This window comes from Myotis myotis, unplaced genomic scaffold (assembly GCF_014108235.1).
Source record: "Myotis myotis isolate mMyoMyo1 unplaced genomic scaffold, mMyoMyo1.p scaffold_m19_p_2, whole genome shotgun sequence".
Lineage (NCBI taxonomy): Eukaryota > Metazoa > Chordata > Mammalia > Chiroptera > Vespertilionidae > Myotis > Myotis myotis.
Window position 1 is genome coordinate 158525479 of NW_023416324.1, and position 16448 is coordinate 158541926.

At 43.7% G+C, this 16448-nt stretch overlaps 1 protein-coding gene across 25 annotated transcripts in view; it reads left to right on the forward strand.

Annotated features, from left to right (window-relative positions):
• The window catches only part of CD86 (CD86 molecule), an 89529-nt gene that overhangs the window by 27645 nt on the left and 45436 nt on the right, over window positions 1–16448 (forward strand). For all 25 annotated transcript variants that reach the window (XR_004974130.1, XR_004974128.1, XR_004974133.1 and 22 more), the window contains exon 2: window positions 16253–16302. Coding sequence is in view for 19 of the 25 variants with exons in the window: in XM_036350579.1 (XP_036206472.1) it covers window positions 16253–16302 (50 nt within the window). In the remaining 6 variants the exon portion in view is untranslated. The remainder of the gene's footprint in view (window positions 1–16252; window positions 16303–16448) is intronic.

A 16448-nucleotide genomic window follows, 5' to 3' on the forward strand; every position in this document is an offset into this window, starting at 1 on the left:
ACTTAGCCACAGGACAGGCAGGAAATAGAAGGGGCCACTTAAACAACTGATACCCTCCCTTGGCCTTACAGTGCCGGGGCTCCAAGCAGCTCTGCTTCAGGAGAAACTATTCAAGGATGCTGGCCTGAGCCCTTTGTGCCAGTGGGAAGCCAGTCGTGGTTGTGGGGGGGGCGGGGGGGAGAGTGGCGGGCGGTAAAACTCACAGCCTCTGCGGTGGCATCTGCTTTCTCCTTTGGCCCTTTCCTTCTCCGGTCCAGAAACCTTTCCCCATTTCTTCTTCCCATCCAAGTGTCCCATCCCAAGACTGGCCCCTCTTAGTATCAGAGACCTCAATAGCTCGTTTGGAAAGAAATAGGAAATAGTCCGGGCAAAAAAAAAAAGGAGCCGAGGCAGTGGTTTACTGTGTTCTGTATACCATGAACATATTTGCATTTGCAAATAGGCTTAAAATAATGCCTCCATTAATAGTTATTTAAGGTTCTGGAGAGACAGGTGAAAGTAATTTGGGGCCAAGGGAACTTCCCACTCCTCTCAAATTTTTATAACGAAGGAGATGACCTGCTTCTCTGACCTGCAGCCTCAATCTTAGGACTAAGGCTTTGCACTACAATGAGTCTGTTTAATTATGTGCACAAGTTCACAGTTCTATATTATGTCTTCTGTAGATACCGTTAGTGCTTTTTACATGAGCTGTCCTGTACATAATGAGAGCTTTTTAAAATCTGTTCATTTGTGTCTGTAAATATACTTATTGAGTGCTTACTGTGTCCCAGGTGCTGAGCTTTTAACGGAGCATAAAAGACATAGTCCCTATACCCTTGAAGCTTCTAGCCTAAAAAAATAACAGCATAGCAACTGTACTTTGAAGAGAAGGAAATAAGTCTTTGTGGCTGTGGCTCAGAGTTTAATCACTATGTCTTTGAGCTTGATATTTTGGTTACTCTGATATCCCTGGAGGTCAGGTGGAGGTGGAGTGGGAGTGGGAAGGAGAGGGAGAGAATATGAAAGGTGAAAAGGTGAGCCAAGCCAGGTTGTTGAGGAGAAAATCAAATACCGGATAAACGTGGGAATGAGTTTAGAGGCCTCTGGGCCAGGAGATTGAAGCTGTGAAGAGACAGAACTAGAACCAATCGTGTCTGAAACTAGCAAGGAGGTGGGGGGAGGGGTGGGAAGGGTTGTGGGGGTTAGCCAGAGTCCATGCAAGTGTTGATAATTCGCCTTTTAAGGTCAGGCAGACAGAAGTCTTTGGGAGGCAGGAAGGGAGAATGTCCATAAGCTGGGCACACAACCTTTATTGGACCCTTATCCTCCTCTTTATTCTAATATACAGACTTATTTCTGAACTGTACATTGGCATATACTCAGGCTGAGGTTTGGGAAATAGATGACATTTTGAATGTGTTAGGAAGAAAAGTGTCTTCGGCGCTTTCGTCTCCCATCAAGATGAGAAAGGTCTCATTACCTTTTCTTCTCTCTCTTTTTTTGAGTATGATTCCTTTCTGAGTTCCATTTCCTACTTAGATAAAGTAACTTGAACTTACCTTTTAATGGCTAAAAACAAAAACACATTTCTCCCTTCCAGCTAGCACTTGCATTTTAACAGGGGTTTTCAAAAACGCCTTAACCCAAGGAATGAGTAATTTGGGAATTCCAATCACCAGGGTAGGGCTGGTAACTCGAAATGGGGAGAGGGGGACACCTCTCAAATTGTGCCTTTGAAACATTGACTCTCTCTCTTTGGCCAGGATTCTGGTCCTGAGAGAGCAGGAAGGGGCTTCCTTTAGGGGCCAAAATTGGCATGGCTGCCTTTTAGTGAGTTCTGTGGGTTTTATTCTTGGCATATAGAGCCCTTGACTAGATGTGCATGGACTCAGAGTACCTATAAAACTTTGTATGATGCTTACCTATAGGAATTTTTTGGCAAAATGGGAGAAGTGGTATTCAAAGCCATTGCTAATTTGAAAAAGACATGCTCCTTGACACAGAAAGGTCTGATTCTAGAGGTGCCTAGGAGAGCTGGGCATCTGTCTTGCATACAAACTTGCTGCTGGGGGATGAGAAAAGCTAAATGCTATTGCCATGCGGTGCTCCTTCTTCTGAGTGAGTGAGGAAAATGGACTCTTAATTTTAATCCTTTGGTTCTTACAATATTGGGGAGTTAATAAAAGCATCCTCTGCTCCTTAGGGATCTGCATAGACATGTCTTCTTTGTACCCAATAAATCTTTGTACCTATACCCTCATATCCATGTGGGAATACTGTCTTCCCAAGTGGGTGAGGGAAAAGACAGCTAATGAAGGGAAGAACAGTGTTAAGTAGAAAACTTCTCCAAAGATGGGGGCTCAAGGGGATTTTCTCCAAGAAACGACTGGAAACCAAGTCAGACCTATGATTCAGCCTGACCTCGAAGGAGACGTGGCTGGTGGGGGAGCACAAGGAAAGCAGAGCTTAGCGTGGGTGACATGTACTCATAGCCAATCGTCTCACGTGTCTACCAGACACTGGAAAGTGTTCATGTTTTCATCAAGACATCACCTATGTTCCTATCTTTTTTGTCATGCCTACTGTCGCCATGCTGGTTCAGCCTCTTCATGTCAAGTCTCCAAGCCTTTAATACTGGCATTCTTGAGAGCTCTGCTACCAGTCCTCACCTCTTTTCTCAGGCTTCTGATAGGCTTGTTTTCTTTAAACTTTCATTATATAACTTTTCTGTCCCAAACTCCTAATTCTATATCAAATCAAATATAAACTCCTTATCTCATTGTCTAGGCCCCATTAAGCTATCCTACCCTACTTATAGAAGCTAATGTCCCATCATTTGTCCAAAGGCAACCTCTCTTCCAGTTCAATCAGCTTTTCTTAGTGTCCTATAAAAGTCATGATGATGCCCCCATTCCCATGTATCCTTATAGACTGTGTATTATATTTGGCTGTGACTTAGAAAGTTGCCAAAGGCTATTATACCAATAGGAAATATTAAACAGAGTTATGCCTCTGTTCTTATTCATGTGTGTATCAAGAGTATGGCCGAAATATTTATCCAGTGGAACTCAATCTAGCATTTAAAAGTGATTCATCAGGAGGCAGTAGTTTTGGAAACATATCAACGGGATGCCTGGGATGCAGGGTTGTACCTCTTCAGGAATCTGCTTGAAGGGCTGTCATGAGAAGAATTGTTGGAAGCTTGCAGAGCGTTTTAAGGACAGAGGCAAAGGTCATTACATTGAGTTCTAGGAAGTCAACAAATGCTAATGTGAAAAGAAAATAGCAATTCTCTAACATTGTGTAGGCAATTCTTAGGAGCGAGAGTATCAGAATGAATGGGCTCAGCTGGAACTAATACTGGGTAAAAGCCTCCTCTGCTCTACCAGAAATCGACTCTCCTGCAAATACCACCATGTTCTGTCACCAGTGTACAGTTCTGAGACCAAGTCTGTCCTACTTTTACACCTTCACCCCACCCTCTGGGCTATAGGGTTGCTTGCTATTCTTCATCTCTTCTGAAGTCCTGGGTCCCTTGTAGTCAGCTCAGCAGAACGTCCATAGACAGGTGGATCCTGTAAATGCACCTTAGAGAAATGGACTCTGGGGCGGGGGGCAAAGAAAGGTGGTGTGTCCAGGTTTCTCCTTTATTTTCCCTTCTTTCTTGAAATGTAAAGAGAACCTTAAAGGAAACGTAAAAGTTATATAGTTCAACCACCCACCCAATTCCATAATCCCCCCTAAAATGTCTCCAAAGCATTGTTACCCCACTTTTGCTGGTGATGAGGAGCTCATTACCTCACAAGAACATCCAGTCTTTGATCGTAGCACTCTATTCAAAGTTCCCCATTATCTGAAACTGAACTCTGGATCCCTGTGCCTTCCAGTTATTGAAACTACTTGCCCTCCAGCAACAGTGCATGTGTCCCACAGAGGGCCTTTAAGTATTTGCAGACAGCTGTCATGTGCTTGTAAGTTTCTCTTCAAGTCTATTGCCCCCAGTTCTTTTAACTGTTCCTCATTTGACACGCTTTCATTATTCTCTAGTGAATTGTGCTGCTCCTTCCCTTGAACAACTCTGATTTGTCATTGTCATTCAAGTATAACCACCCTCACTGAACGTGATACCACAAGTAATGTGGTCTGATAATCACAGAGTATAGCAATCACATTCTTCACTAAGATTAGAATTACTTTTTTGTTAGTCATGCCACACTAGCATTTATGTAATTTTTACATTGACTTTGGATAAGCTATTCCACTTCACAGTTGTTATTTTAAAACTTAAGTTCTTTATGCTTTTATGAATCATGAGTTTCATCATGTTAGCATCAGATTCTCTTTTCAGGATTCATAATTATTAATTCAGCTGACCAACTGACCAGTAGCTATCTAGCTCATTTTTGGGTCATCTGCACATTTGAAAGCAGAACCATGGTTTCTGTATTTTCATTCATAGTTTTACTAAATATGCGAAAGTGAAAAAGTAAAAAACAGAGTCTTTAGCATCCACTCTGATATCAGCCTTTTAAACAAGAATGATTCCTGGCACTTGGTTGTTGAATAAATAAGTGAATGAATCAAAAAAAAATAATGAATCAATGAACCAATTGATATCTTGTCCCTATCCCCCATATTTAATCTATCACTATATCCTGTTGATTAGAATTCTACATGCGGCTTCTCTCTATTTCTGCTCCTTCCAGCCTAGCCAAACAGCCATCTTCTTATACTTGAATGCCTGTCAACTGATTGGTCTTCTGGCATCTGTTCTGGCTTCCCTACTATCCATTTGATACACAGCAGACAGAGTCATCTTTTCAAAGTGCAAACTTGATTGTGTAACTCCTCTGCTTTAATTTCTTCAGCGTTTCACATTGCTCTCAGAATAAAGACCAAAATCCTTACCTGTCCCATAAGGTAAACATGTTTTGGCTCCTACTAACCTCTCCAGCCTTGTCTCCCACCTCTTCGTTCACTTTAGCACATCTACCTATTGCCTCAGTGCCTTTGCACATGCTGTTTCCTTTGCCTAGAATCCTCCCAAGCCATTCCCCAACCTTGTACCTACTTAGCACCTATTCAGTCTCTTCGGTCTACCTATAGGTGCATCACAAACTGCCCCCAAATTTAGCAGCATGACACAATAAATATCTCTCTCTCTCTCTCTCTCTCTCTCTCTCTCTCTCTCTCTCTCTCTCAGTGTTGTGGGTCAGAAATTTGGGCAGACTTCTAAGTGATTATTTTTGTTTTCATGGCATCAACTGAGGTCACTTGGTGATATTAAGCTAATGAATGGACTTCTCTAGAGCTTCACTGTCCAACTTGGCAGTCACTTGAAATGCAGCTTGTCTTAATTGAGATGGACTGTCAATGTAAAATAACCTCAAGATTTAGAAGATTTGGTACAGAAAAAGAATGTAAAATTTCCATTAATAATTTTCATATTGAGTCCATGTTGAAATTATAATATTTTATAGATATTGGATTGAATAAAATATATTATTAAAATTAATTTCACCTATTTTCAATTGTTAATGTGGCTCCTAGAAATGTTCAAATTATGTGGCTTGGCTTACATTTCTATTGGATAGTGCTGATCTGGAGCAAGGTATTTTTTTCTATAAAAGGTCAGATAGAGGGTATTTTCAACTTTGTGGTCACATGGTCTCTATCTCAGCAACTCAGCTCTACCATTGTAGTGCAAAAGCAGCCAGAGATGATAACTAAATAAATGAGTATGGCTGCATTCCAAGAAAACTTTGTTTGTAAATATAGCTGCTGACTAGATTTGGTCTGCAGGCTGCAGTTTGATGACCTCTGATCTAGGGAATTCAAGCCACATGCCTGGTGGCTTGGCAGAGATGGAAAGCTGGGCTCAGCTGGGACTATTGACTCAAACACCTAGCACAGAGGTCTCAGAGTAGTGGAACATCACACATGGCAGCTCCAGGTTCCAGAAAGTGTACTCCAAGAACGACAGAAGCTGTAAAGCTTCTTTTGATCTAGCCTCAGAAGTCCCAAACCTCCCTTCTACACATTCTATTGGTCAAACAAGTCTCTGAAGCCAGCCCAGATTCAAGGAAAGATTAGATTCCACCTCTTCATGGGAGAGGTAGTAAAGAATGTGTCCATGTTTAATCTACCACATCATTCTTCATGTTTAGAGTACTCATGGTATAGCCTCTCCTTTATAGCACTTGTCATCATTGTAATTTTATATTTATTTGTGTGATTATTCGATCATTATCTTGCTCTTCTACTTAACTGTAAGCAACCCCATGAAGGGGAGCTGTTGCTGGTTTTGTTCATTGTTATATTCTCAGCATGTAGCACCATGCCTGGCTCAATAAAAATTTGTTGAACAAATGAACACTATTAGGGCACAGCTTTTCAGCCAAGTAAGCATACTAATATCAATCACACATTTCCCCATACTGCTCTTAAGCATATCATGTGACACCTTGTCAGAAGCCTTGTGAAAATTCAGATACATTCAATTCCCAGAATTCTTCCTAATTTGCAGTTAAAGAACTTTATTAAAAAGGGAAATAAACCTACCTTATTCCTCCTGGTACCTCCAAGGTAATACTAGCTGCTCTAAAGGTTCTGGTGCTCTGAGAAGTAATCCATGTGGCATGTCACACAGGCAAGCCAGGGCCCTGGGCAGCTTGTACTCCTCCTGCATGTCACTCTCCTCTCACCTGGCTGACAGTGCCTGGCCATCACGGCTGCCTTGTCTGGTCAGAGTATGAACTGGTGAAGGCAAAGGGCCAGGCCCTGAGTGTGGGCTGAGGCCACCCTGGTCCTCCCTCCAAGGCCTACACATCAACTATATTTACAAACAAAGTTTTCTTGGAACACAGCCATACTCATTTATTTAGTTATCATCTGTGGCTGCTTGTGCACTACAATGGTAGGATTGAGTAGCTGAGATAGAGAACGTGTGACCACAAAGTTGTCCTGCTTTTTGCTTGGAACAAGGACTCTTGTATTTGCTGGAAGGAGATGGGCATTGCCACCTTCCACACTAGTCCTGGAGCTCACATGGTAGATATTTGTGGACCCTATCTTTCTTTATAGGACTGGGTGAGGGACCAAGGCCTACACATCTTTCTATTCCCCCACAACCTCTAAAGCAAGCCTGACACTACACTCAGTAAATGTTTGTACGAGAGCTGGTCTCAGTGAACAACCTTCCTAAGACAACAGCAAACTTAGCATTTTTTCCTAGTACCCTGATCACCACTAATACGTATTCTAGACAAAGTTGTGAAATAAGGAACATTTTATTTGCTGCTCCCCAACTTCTGCCTTGGAATCCTTGTCTCACTTTCCATGTCGTCATTTTTGTACTTCCCTGTCCCACCCCTTTGCTGGCCACCCGCAGTCCACATCCCTTCATGCTGACTCTTGCCTGAACTAAATCTCACATGTGCTTCAGACCGAAGTAAAAGGTCCCTTTTGTGTATTTCCTCCTTTTTCTGCTCAAGTACTCATCTTTGCCCAGAGCTCTTCTGGGTGAGGCTTAGTTGTAACACGTGCCTGGAGCTAAACCCACAACAGGAAACTAATGACCTGTCCAGGGCCGGAGGGAAGAGGCGCATTCTCTGCCTGGCACATAACGGTGCTTAAACAATAGTTGTGGAATGAATGGAAGCTCAGAAACTCCCCTGATACAAAGGGACACTTTGGGTCCCCTCCCACCTCATCCTGCATGTTCCCTTGAGCATCACACCCTGATTCCAGTAGCTGCCAGCACAGCTGACCTGGGGATGGGCTGCTCCCTGTTACTCCAAGCGTGGGCAGAATTAGAAACCTTTCCGCTTGCTCCCACAGCACAGCTGAAACTGGCTGGAACTTTTAAAGGAACTACACCAGTGTTTTAAAAGAACACAAAGAGGCTGCGTGGGTTTAAAACCTCAACTCTGTCATTTACTAGCCAGTGGCTAGGACAAGTTTCTTAACCCCTCTGAGACTCCATTTCTTCATCTGTAACGTGAGGGCAAGTAATCCCACCTTATCCTGAGGACGAATAGTATAGTCATTCAGCTGCCTCTCACTCACGCTCCATGATGGGCCAGACATGTAAAGCAGAGGTGGGGAATGTCTGGCCCATGGGCCATACAAGGCCTGCAAAACCATTTGGTCTGGCCCAGCTAAGGCATTAGGAGTGAGTTAATTAAATGTTTGACCAAATATAGTGGGCTAATTTGTAAGTTGATAATTTTGTATGACCTGTGGATGATATAAATGGCCCCTGGCAGAAAAAAGGTTCCCCACCCCTGAAGTAAGGGCAAGCAGTGTAGAATGGGTGTTCTTCTTTGTTTCCAAAGTGAACCTCCGGCTACATGGAGGCTACTCGTTTCAGGTGTGTGACCAGTTCATTCACCTACAGACCTCAGTCTGCTCACAGCTGACAGGAATCTCTCAGAGAATCTCCCCTGTAAACTCTTAGGTTCTTTCCCCTCTCATTCCCCTTTTGGCTCTCTCCCTCCAAAAGCAAGTTTCTACTTCGCAGGCGCTCTGGAGAAAGTAAGGACTCATGGTTGTGGCTGAGACCTCATTCCTGAGGGAGCAGCAACATTTCTGTTCTTTTTCAGAGCTAACAACATTGAAGAGACTGGCTTACCCAACCCTTCCTCACGCCCCCCACTCCCCGACCCCCAGCCCCACTCCCAGCCCACATGACAGCTAGGGTCGAAATTCTTCACATGGGGCATGAATACTTTATAAAAGAGAATCATGTCAGTCTCAAGAATTTTAACACCATATTTTATTAGGTCTCTGGCAAACCTCGTGTCCAAAATGTTGTCCAAGACAGAGCACACCTCCAAATTAATATTAGTGAAGTTCACTAGGACTGTCACGGCTGGGCAGGATTTTGAGGAGGAATGTGATCACTGTGCCCAAAACCTTGAAGGACTTTGGCAAAGTGTGTTAGGCTTATCCTGAGCAGTTTCAGAGAATAACACCAGTGTCAATGAGAGGAAGTTACCAGGAGGCAGCTTCTCACTCAGGGGAAGAGAGTTTCCAAATAGAGAAGTCAAAAATGGTGTTGACTTCCTTGTCATACCCCAGTGCTACTTCCCGCAGTGTGACTTACAGGGATGGATCATTTATCCAGGATTTCCCAGGGCCAATCATTTCTTGTAATTATTTGAATTCAAGGTGATTAGTTAAATTTATAACAAAATATAATTTGATTTTATGCCCCTGTTTAACTTATTATTGGTTTGAAAACTATAGGAGATTCCTGTATTAGGTGGGAGTTCAGATTCAAAGGGTTTCCAGCCCTCAGATTCTATGATAAATAGGATGCTGGTGATGATTTAATATGAGGAAGTGCACAAGAATCAAGTAGAGAACTCTGTTTCCACATTCTACCATTGAGTGATATCAGCTTTGGCCCAACAGGTAATGCTCAAGCTCTGATATCTATTGAAATCACTAGAAGAGCAAGAGACAGCAATCAGGAGCAGTGTAAGGTTCATATGTTGACACCCACCATGTGCTTTACTTAAAAAAAATTATATATATATATATATATATATATATATATATATATATATATATATATATTAGAAGCCCGGTGCATGAAATTCGTGCACTGGGGGGGGGGGGGCGTGGGGGGGTGTCCCTCGCCCAGCCTGCACCCTCTCCAATCTGGGACCCCTCAGGGGATGTCTGACTGCCCACAGGGATCGGGCCTAAACCCACACTCAGACATCCCTCTCACAATCCAGGACTGCTGGCTCCTAACCACTCGCCTACCTGCCTGCCTGATTGCCCTTAACTGCTTCTGCCTGCCAGCCTGATCATCCCCTAACTGCTCCCCTGCCAGACTGATTAACACCTAATTCAGTGGTTCTCAACCTCTGGCCCTTTAAATACAGGTCCTCATGTTGTGACCCAACCATAAAATTATTTTCATTGCTACTTCATAACTGTAATGTTACTACTGTTATGAATCATAATGTAAATATCTGATATGCAGGATGGTCTTAGGCGACCCCTGTGAAAGGGTCATTCAACCGCCAAAGGGGTCACGACCCACAGGTTGAGAACCACTGATAATTACTCTCCTGCCAGCTCAATCGCCCCCAACTGCCCTCCCCTGCTGGTCTGATTTCACCCCCAACTGCTCTCCCCTGCTGGCCTTGTTGCCCCCAACTGCCCTCCCCTGCAAACCTGGACCCCCCCCCCCAACTGTTCTCCCCAGCTGGCCTGATAGCCCCCAACTCCCTCCCCTGCTGGCTTTATCTCTCCCACAATGGCCCTCCCCTGCAGGCCTGATCTCATCCCCAACTGCCCTCCTCTGCTAGCCAATTTGGTTCTGATTGGTTGGTTCCTATGCCAGTTAGCATCAAAAACTCCACCTCCTAGGCAGCCATTGGCTCCTCACAGTTGACCCAGATTTGGTTCTGATTGGTCAGTTTTTTTGCCAGTAAGTGTCAAAAGCTCCTCCTCTTAAGCAGCCATTGGCTCCTCACACTTCACCCAAATCTGGTTCTGATTGGTTGGTTTCTATGCCAGTCAGCATCTCTGGGCCTATGAATGGGGCCTGATCAGAAAGGCGGGACTGATCAGCAGTCCTGGTGGAGGCCTGGAGAGAAATGGAGGTGTGGCTGCTGGAGAGAAAGAGAGAGCCAAGTGCTGATCAACAGCTGCCACAGAGGCTACGGATCAGATCCTGCTTCTCTCTTCAGACCTCTCTCTGGGCCTGATTCGCAGCCCCCTCAGCAGTCAGTGCTGGGTCTCCATGGCAACCCAGCGCTGACTGCAGGACTGACTTCCAGTTGGTTGAGCCTCCAGTTTCGACAGACCCAAGGTTTTTATATATTAGGAGTTTATTTATTTCAGAGAGGAAGGAAGCAGAAAGAAAGATAGAAACATCAATGATGAGAATCATTGATTGGCTGCCTCCTGCAGGCCCCCTACTGGGAATTGAGACCACAACCCCTTGAGCAGACCGAACCTGGGACCCTTTAGTTCGCAGACCAACGATCTATCCACTGAGCCAAAACAGCTAGAACTCACTGTGTGCTTTAGTGACTAAATATATTTGCAGCTCATTGTCACAATGCACTAATTTTCTAATTAGTTACTAATTAGCACTATTTTTTTTTTAAATATAAAAGAGCTCTTACAGATCAATAAGAAAAGGGCTAAAGACCTAAATTACAAGTCAGCAAAAGAAATGTATGCACAGCATGGAACCAAATATAACCTCTTATACTTTTGAAAAGATGCTGATACTCATAATAAAAAACATTCATTTAAAAGTCACAGTGAGAACTACCTCACACCCATTGGAATGACACAAAAACCCCACATACACACAGAAAATAAATGTTGGCAAGGATATAGTGACATTGGAACTCATGCACTATTAATGTGAATGTAAAATGGTGCAGCTGCTATGGTAAACGGTATAGCAGTTCTTTTTTTTTAATATATTTTTTATTGATTAAGATATTACATATGTGTCCTTGTCCCCACGTTACCCTCTACCCCCCCCCCCCCCCCGCTCATGCCCTCACCCCCCCGTTGTCCGTGTCCATTGGTTAGGCCTATATGCTTGCATATAAGTCCTTTGGTTGATCTTTCCCCCTTACTCCTACCCTCCCCTACCTTCCCTCCAAGGCCCGACAGTCCAATCAATGCCTCTCCGTCTCTGGATCAGTCCTTGTTCATCAGTTTATGTTGTTCATTATATTCCACAAATGAGTGAGATCCTGTGGTATTTATCCGCTCTCCAGTTCCATCCATGCTGTGGCAAATGGTAAGAGTTCCTTTTTCTTCTTCCTCTTCTTAAAGAATACCTTTCAGCATTTCATATAATGCTGGTTTGGTGGTGATGAACTCCTTTAGCTTTTTCTTATCCGTGAAGCTCTTTATCTGACCTTCTATTCTGAATGATAGCTTTGCTGGATAAAGTAATCTTGGTTGCAGGTTCTTGCTATTCATCACTTTGAATATTTCTTGCCACTCTCTTCTGGCCTGCATGGTTTCTGTTGAGAAATCAGCTGACAGTCATATGGGTACTCCCTTGTAGGTAACTGACTGTTTTTCTCTTGCTGCTTTGAAAATTCTCTCTTTATCTTTTGCTCTTGGCATTTTAATTATGATGTGTCTTGGTGTGGTCCTCTTTGGATTCCTTTTGTTTGGGGTTCTCTGCGCTTCCTGGACTTGTAAGTCCATTTCTTTCACCAGGTAGGGGAAGTTTTCTGTCATTATTTCTTCAAAAAGGTTTTCAATATCTTGCCCTCTCTCTCCTTCTGGTACCCCTATAATTCTGATGTTGGTACGCTTGAAGTTGTCCCAGAGGTTCCTTACACTATCTTCATATTTTTGGAATCTCTCTTCTTTTTTCTTTTTCGGTTGGGTATTTTTTGTTTCTTTGTATTTCAAATCTTTGACTTGATTCTTGGGATCCTCTTGTCTGCTGTTGGGTCTCTGTAAATTATTCTTTATTTCAGTCAGTGTATGCTTAATTTCTAGTTGGTCCTTTTTCATGTCCTCCATGGTCTCACTATACTTATTGAGGGATTCATTAAATTTATCGGCGGTTTCCATAAAATTCTTGAAAAACCTTATAAATGTGGCCTTGAACTCTATATCCAGTCGTTTGCTTTCCTCCATTTCTGCCATTGTGACCTGTTTCTTTGTCTCCGCATTTTGGCTGCTTCCCTGTGTTGATAGAGTGGCCCTGCGCGCCAGGTGTCCTGTAGGGCCCAGTGGCTCAGCCTCCCCAGTTACCTGAGGTGGACACTCTTGGTGCCTTGGTTGTTGTAGGATCACTGGGAGGAATTGACCTCCAGGCCAATTGGCTGTGAGAATCAGCTGTGTCTGAAGTGGGAGAACTTCTGTGCTGAAGACACCCTTCTGGGGCAAGACTTGCTTCAGTGGGGCTTTGGTGCTCACTGAGTCTGCTCCCTGAGTGTGTCCCTTATGGATCTGAGGAGTTGCAATCTGGATGGTCCCCCTCTGACCACTGGGTACAGTGGCTCCTGGATCTAAGGAGGTGCTAATTCAGCCTCTGCCTGAGGCCACACAGCAGGAGCCACGAAGAGGCTCAGCTGTGAAGCAATGCAAGCTGCTGCGGGACCTTGGGCCTTCTCTTGGAAGTTCCGGGTCTGCCTGGCTCGGCTGCAGTTAGGTACATTCACATGCAAAAGCCTCTGCCGCAGCCTGGGTGGGGCGGGGTCTCAGGGAGTCAAAGGGCGGAGAAAGTAGCTATGGCTGATTCTCCGCCCGGAGTCGCGCGTCTCAGTGACCCGCTAATTGCTGCAAGCACCTCTGAGGGAAAGCCGCACTCAAGTTCGCCTGCTGCCCGACAGTCCAGCTTCTCCCCGTATGAGTCCTGGGTCCCCAGAGACTTCCCGGAACCGGAGTTCAGAGCAGTTGGGAGCTTGTGATTCAAAAAAAACAGCCGCGTCCTCAGGTGCCACCCCCTTTCCACGCGCGCAGGAGCCGCTGTAACTCTGCACTTCACCTCCGCAGCTCCTCTGGCTCTCAGTGTGCTTTTCTTTCCTTCTAGTTGTAGAATTTACACTCAGCCAGGCTTCCTGTTGTTCTGGATGATGTCTGCTCTGTCCTTTGCGGTATTTTTCAATTGTTGTGGGAGGCGGCAATTTCCCAGTGTTTATCTATGCCGCCATCTTAGTTTCTCCCCGGTATAGCAGTTCTTAAAAAAGAATTTTAAGTAGAAGTACTGTGTGACTCAGTAATTCCACTTCTGAATATATCCCCAAAAGAAGTGAGATATTTGTATATCCATGTTTGTGACAGCATTATTCACAATCGCCAAAGGCAGAAGCAATTCAAAATAACTTACTCTGCCACATATGTAATTTGACACATGATCAAAGTTTTCTCATTGCAACATGATTGGAAACAACATAAATAGCCATTGACAGGGGCTGGAAAAATAAATTATTACCATCCACTATATGCAGCTGTTAGAATTAGGATACACAGTATGTGCTGACATAGAACAATCTCCAAGGTAGTGGCTAGTGTGCAAAAGTATGTGTACTATGCTACCAGGTGTTTAAAAATAAAATGAAAAAAAAGTCAGTCTATGTTTTTCCTAAAATAACTGCAAGTGAAGGCAAGAAACTGCTAACAGGTAACAGTGGTCACTTCAGTTATGTCTATGGAGGAAAACTAGATAGCTAAGGGACAGGGTTGGGAGAGAGACTTGCTTTCCACTATTTATCACCTTTACCTTTTAAATTTAATACCATATGCAGGTATGATGTATTCAAAATTTTTTAATTAAAGAAAAAGAGAGGTCACCCTAGCCAGTGTTGCTAAGTAGTTAGAGTGTCAGCCTGCTCACTGAAGAGTCTCAGTTGGATTCCTGCACAAGGACACATACCTGGGCTGCAGGTTCATCCCCGGCCCTGGTTGGGGCACATTCGGGAGGCAACCAATCAATGTGTCATGTGGCTTGCACTGATCTCTCTCTCTCTCTCTCTCTCTCTCTCTCTCTCTCTCTCTCTCCCTCCCTCCCTCCCTCCTTCCCTTCCACTCTCTCTAAAAATCAATGGAAAATATCCTTAAGTGAGGATTAACGAAAATAAATAAATAGATCAATCAATAGATAAAAAGAGAGACTTCAATGCACGCATATAAGCATAACCAATAGACACAGACAGTAGAGGGGTGAGGGCCTGTGCTGGGGGGTGGGAACAGGCTGGGAGAGGTCAATGAGGGGAAAAGGAGACATATGTAATACTTTCAACAATAAAGAATTAAAAAATAAATAAATAAAAAGAGAGGTTTCAGTCTACAAGGGAAAAAACAGAACAGACACTTTGAGCTCAAAGCCCTGTGCTGAGTGCCGTGGGAACAGAGGAAAGGCTTCTCACATAGCCCGAAGGATCGGCGATAGCTTCTATCCACCCTCAAGGAAGAACTTCCTGTTATTGAGTCAGGAATAGTTGTGCACATTTTCCTGAGCATTGGTTTGACTGTATCTTCCAGACAGATCTATAAATAAATTCACCAGTTAGCTTTTCCTTTCCCTTTGGCCATTAAACACTATAAGCCATGCAGGGTGGACAGATTTCTATGGTAAGCATTTAGCACTGGCCTTGTACTTGGACCCATTTTATATTTCTGCACTTGGTTTTCTTTTCACCTGTTTCTAATGCTCATCTTTCCTTATTCTATGCTTCCCTGTAAGCCACTTTATAGCCTTGAGTGCAGAAAGGGGGAGGGAGAAAGGGGAAGAAAGAGAAGATAGAGGTTATAAAGCAGTGCCTGTCATTTTTATTGGCTCTATCATGTAGATTAAGTGAATACTGTTGTGCCATTGTTCTCAGAGTGGGGTCCTCAGACCAAGCAGCATCTTCATCACCTGTGAGTTTGTTGTACATGGGTCTTCACCCAACCTACTAAATCAGAATCTTTGTGGACGAGGCCCAGAAAACTGCTTTAACTTACTCTCCTGATAATTTTTACGCACATTAAAGTTTAAGAAGCACGGGGAAACAAAAGGAATGTTGATGTCTAAACATAAATACTTTCCATTTGCCCCATCATACGCATTGTGTTGGCCAAGTAATGCCAGCCACTACAATAAATAATGTCAAAAATTTATTAGCTTTATACGGTAAAAATTTATTTTTTGCTCATGTCATAGTCCAGTATAGATCATGGTGGGGGTGGAGAAAGCTGTCTTGTTAATTTGTTCAGCAAATCAGCGTCCTTTCACAGTGAGGCCTTGCCATCCTCTACACCAAACATGTCAAGCTCAAAGGCTAGCACGGCCAAATAAACAAGGTTTAAATTTATGTGGACCGCAAAAAAACAAAAGCTTCCATTTTCATAGAAACGTACGTTTATTTCGATAGAGACATGCTGAATAAAAGGGCTGAAATAAAGAATAATCGTTAATGAGTATTTGTTGTGGGCCGCATGCAGCCTGCGGGCCACAAGTTTGACATTCTTGCTCTACACCCTTGGACTCCTCCTCTGGATCCTCTGCATTCACGAAGACAAGGGAGTGGCAGGTCTAAAAGTAACACCTACTTTTCTGTCCACAGTTCCATTGGCCAGAACCCAAAGACATGGCCCTCTTAACTAACGGGAGACTGGGAAATAGGTGTATCTGTGAAGCTAGCGGGGGGAGGAAATGGCTTTGGTGAACCTTCTCTACTACACCCATGGACCTAAGTGAATATCAAACTCCACTTGTCATGCTTTGGTTTTGTTTCATCTTTTTAATCATGTTTTATCTTTTCTTTTTCAACTCTAGCACTATGGGACTGAGTACCACTCTCTTTGTGATGGCCCTCCTGCTCTCTGGTAAGAACCTTTGGTTTTATAAAGTCCTAGAATCCTTCCATTGTGTTAAGCCTGACTGCTGCAAGCCCAGGCCTGAGACTTGGTGGGTTTTATTCACTTTCTACCCCGTGTTGCACAATACCACAGGCAAAAAAAGACTTTGGTGG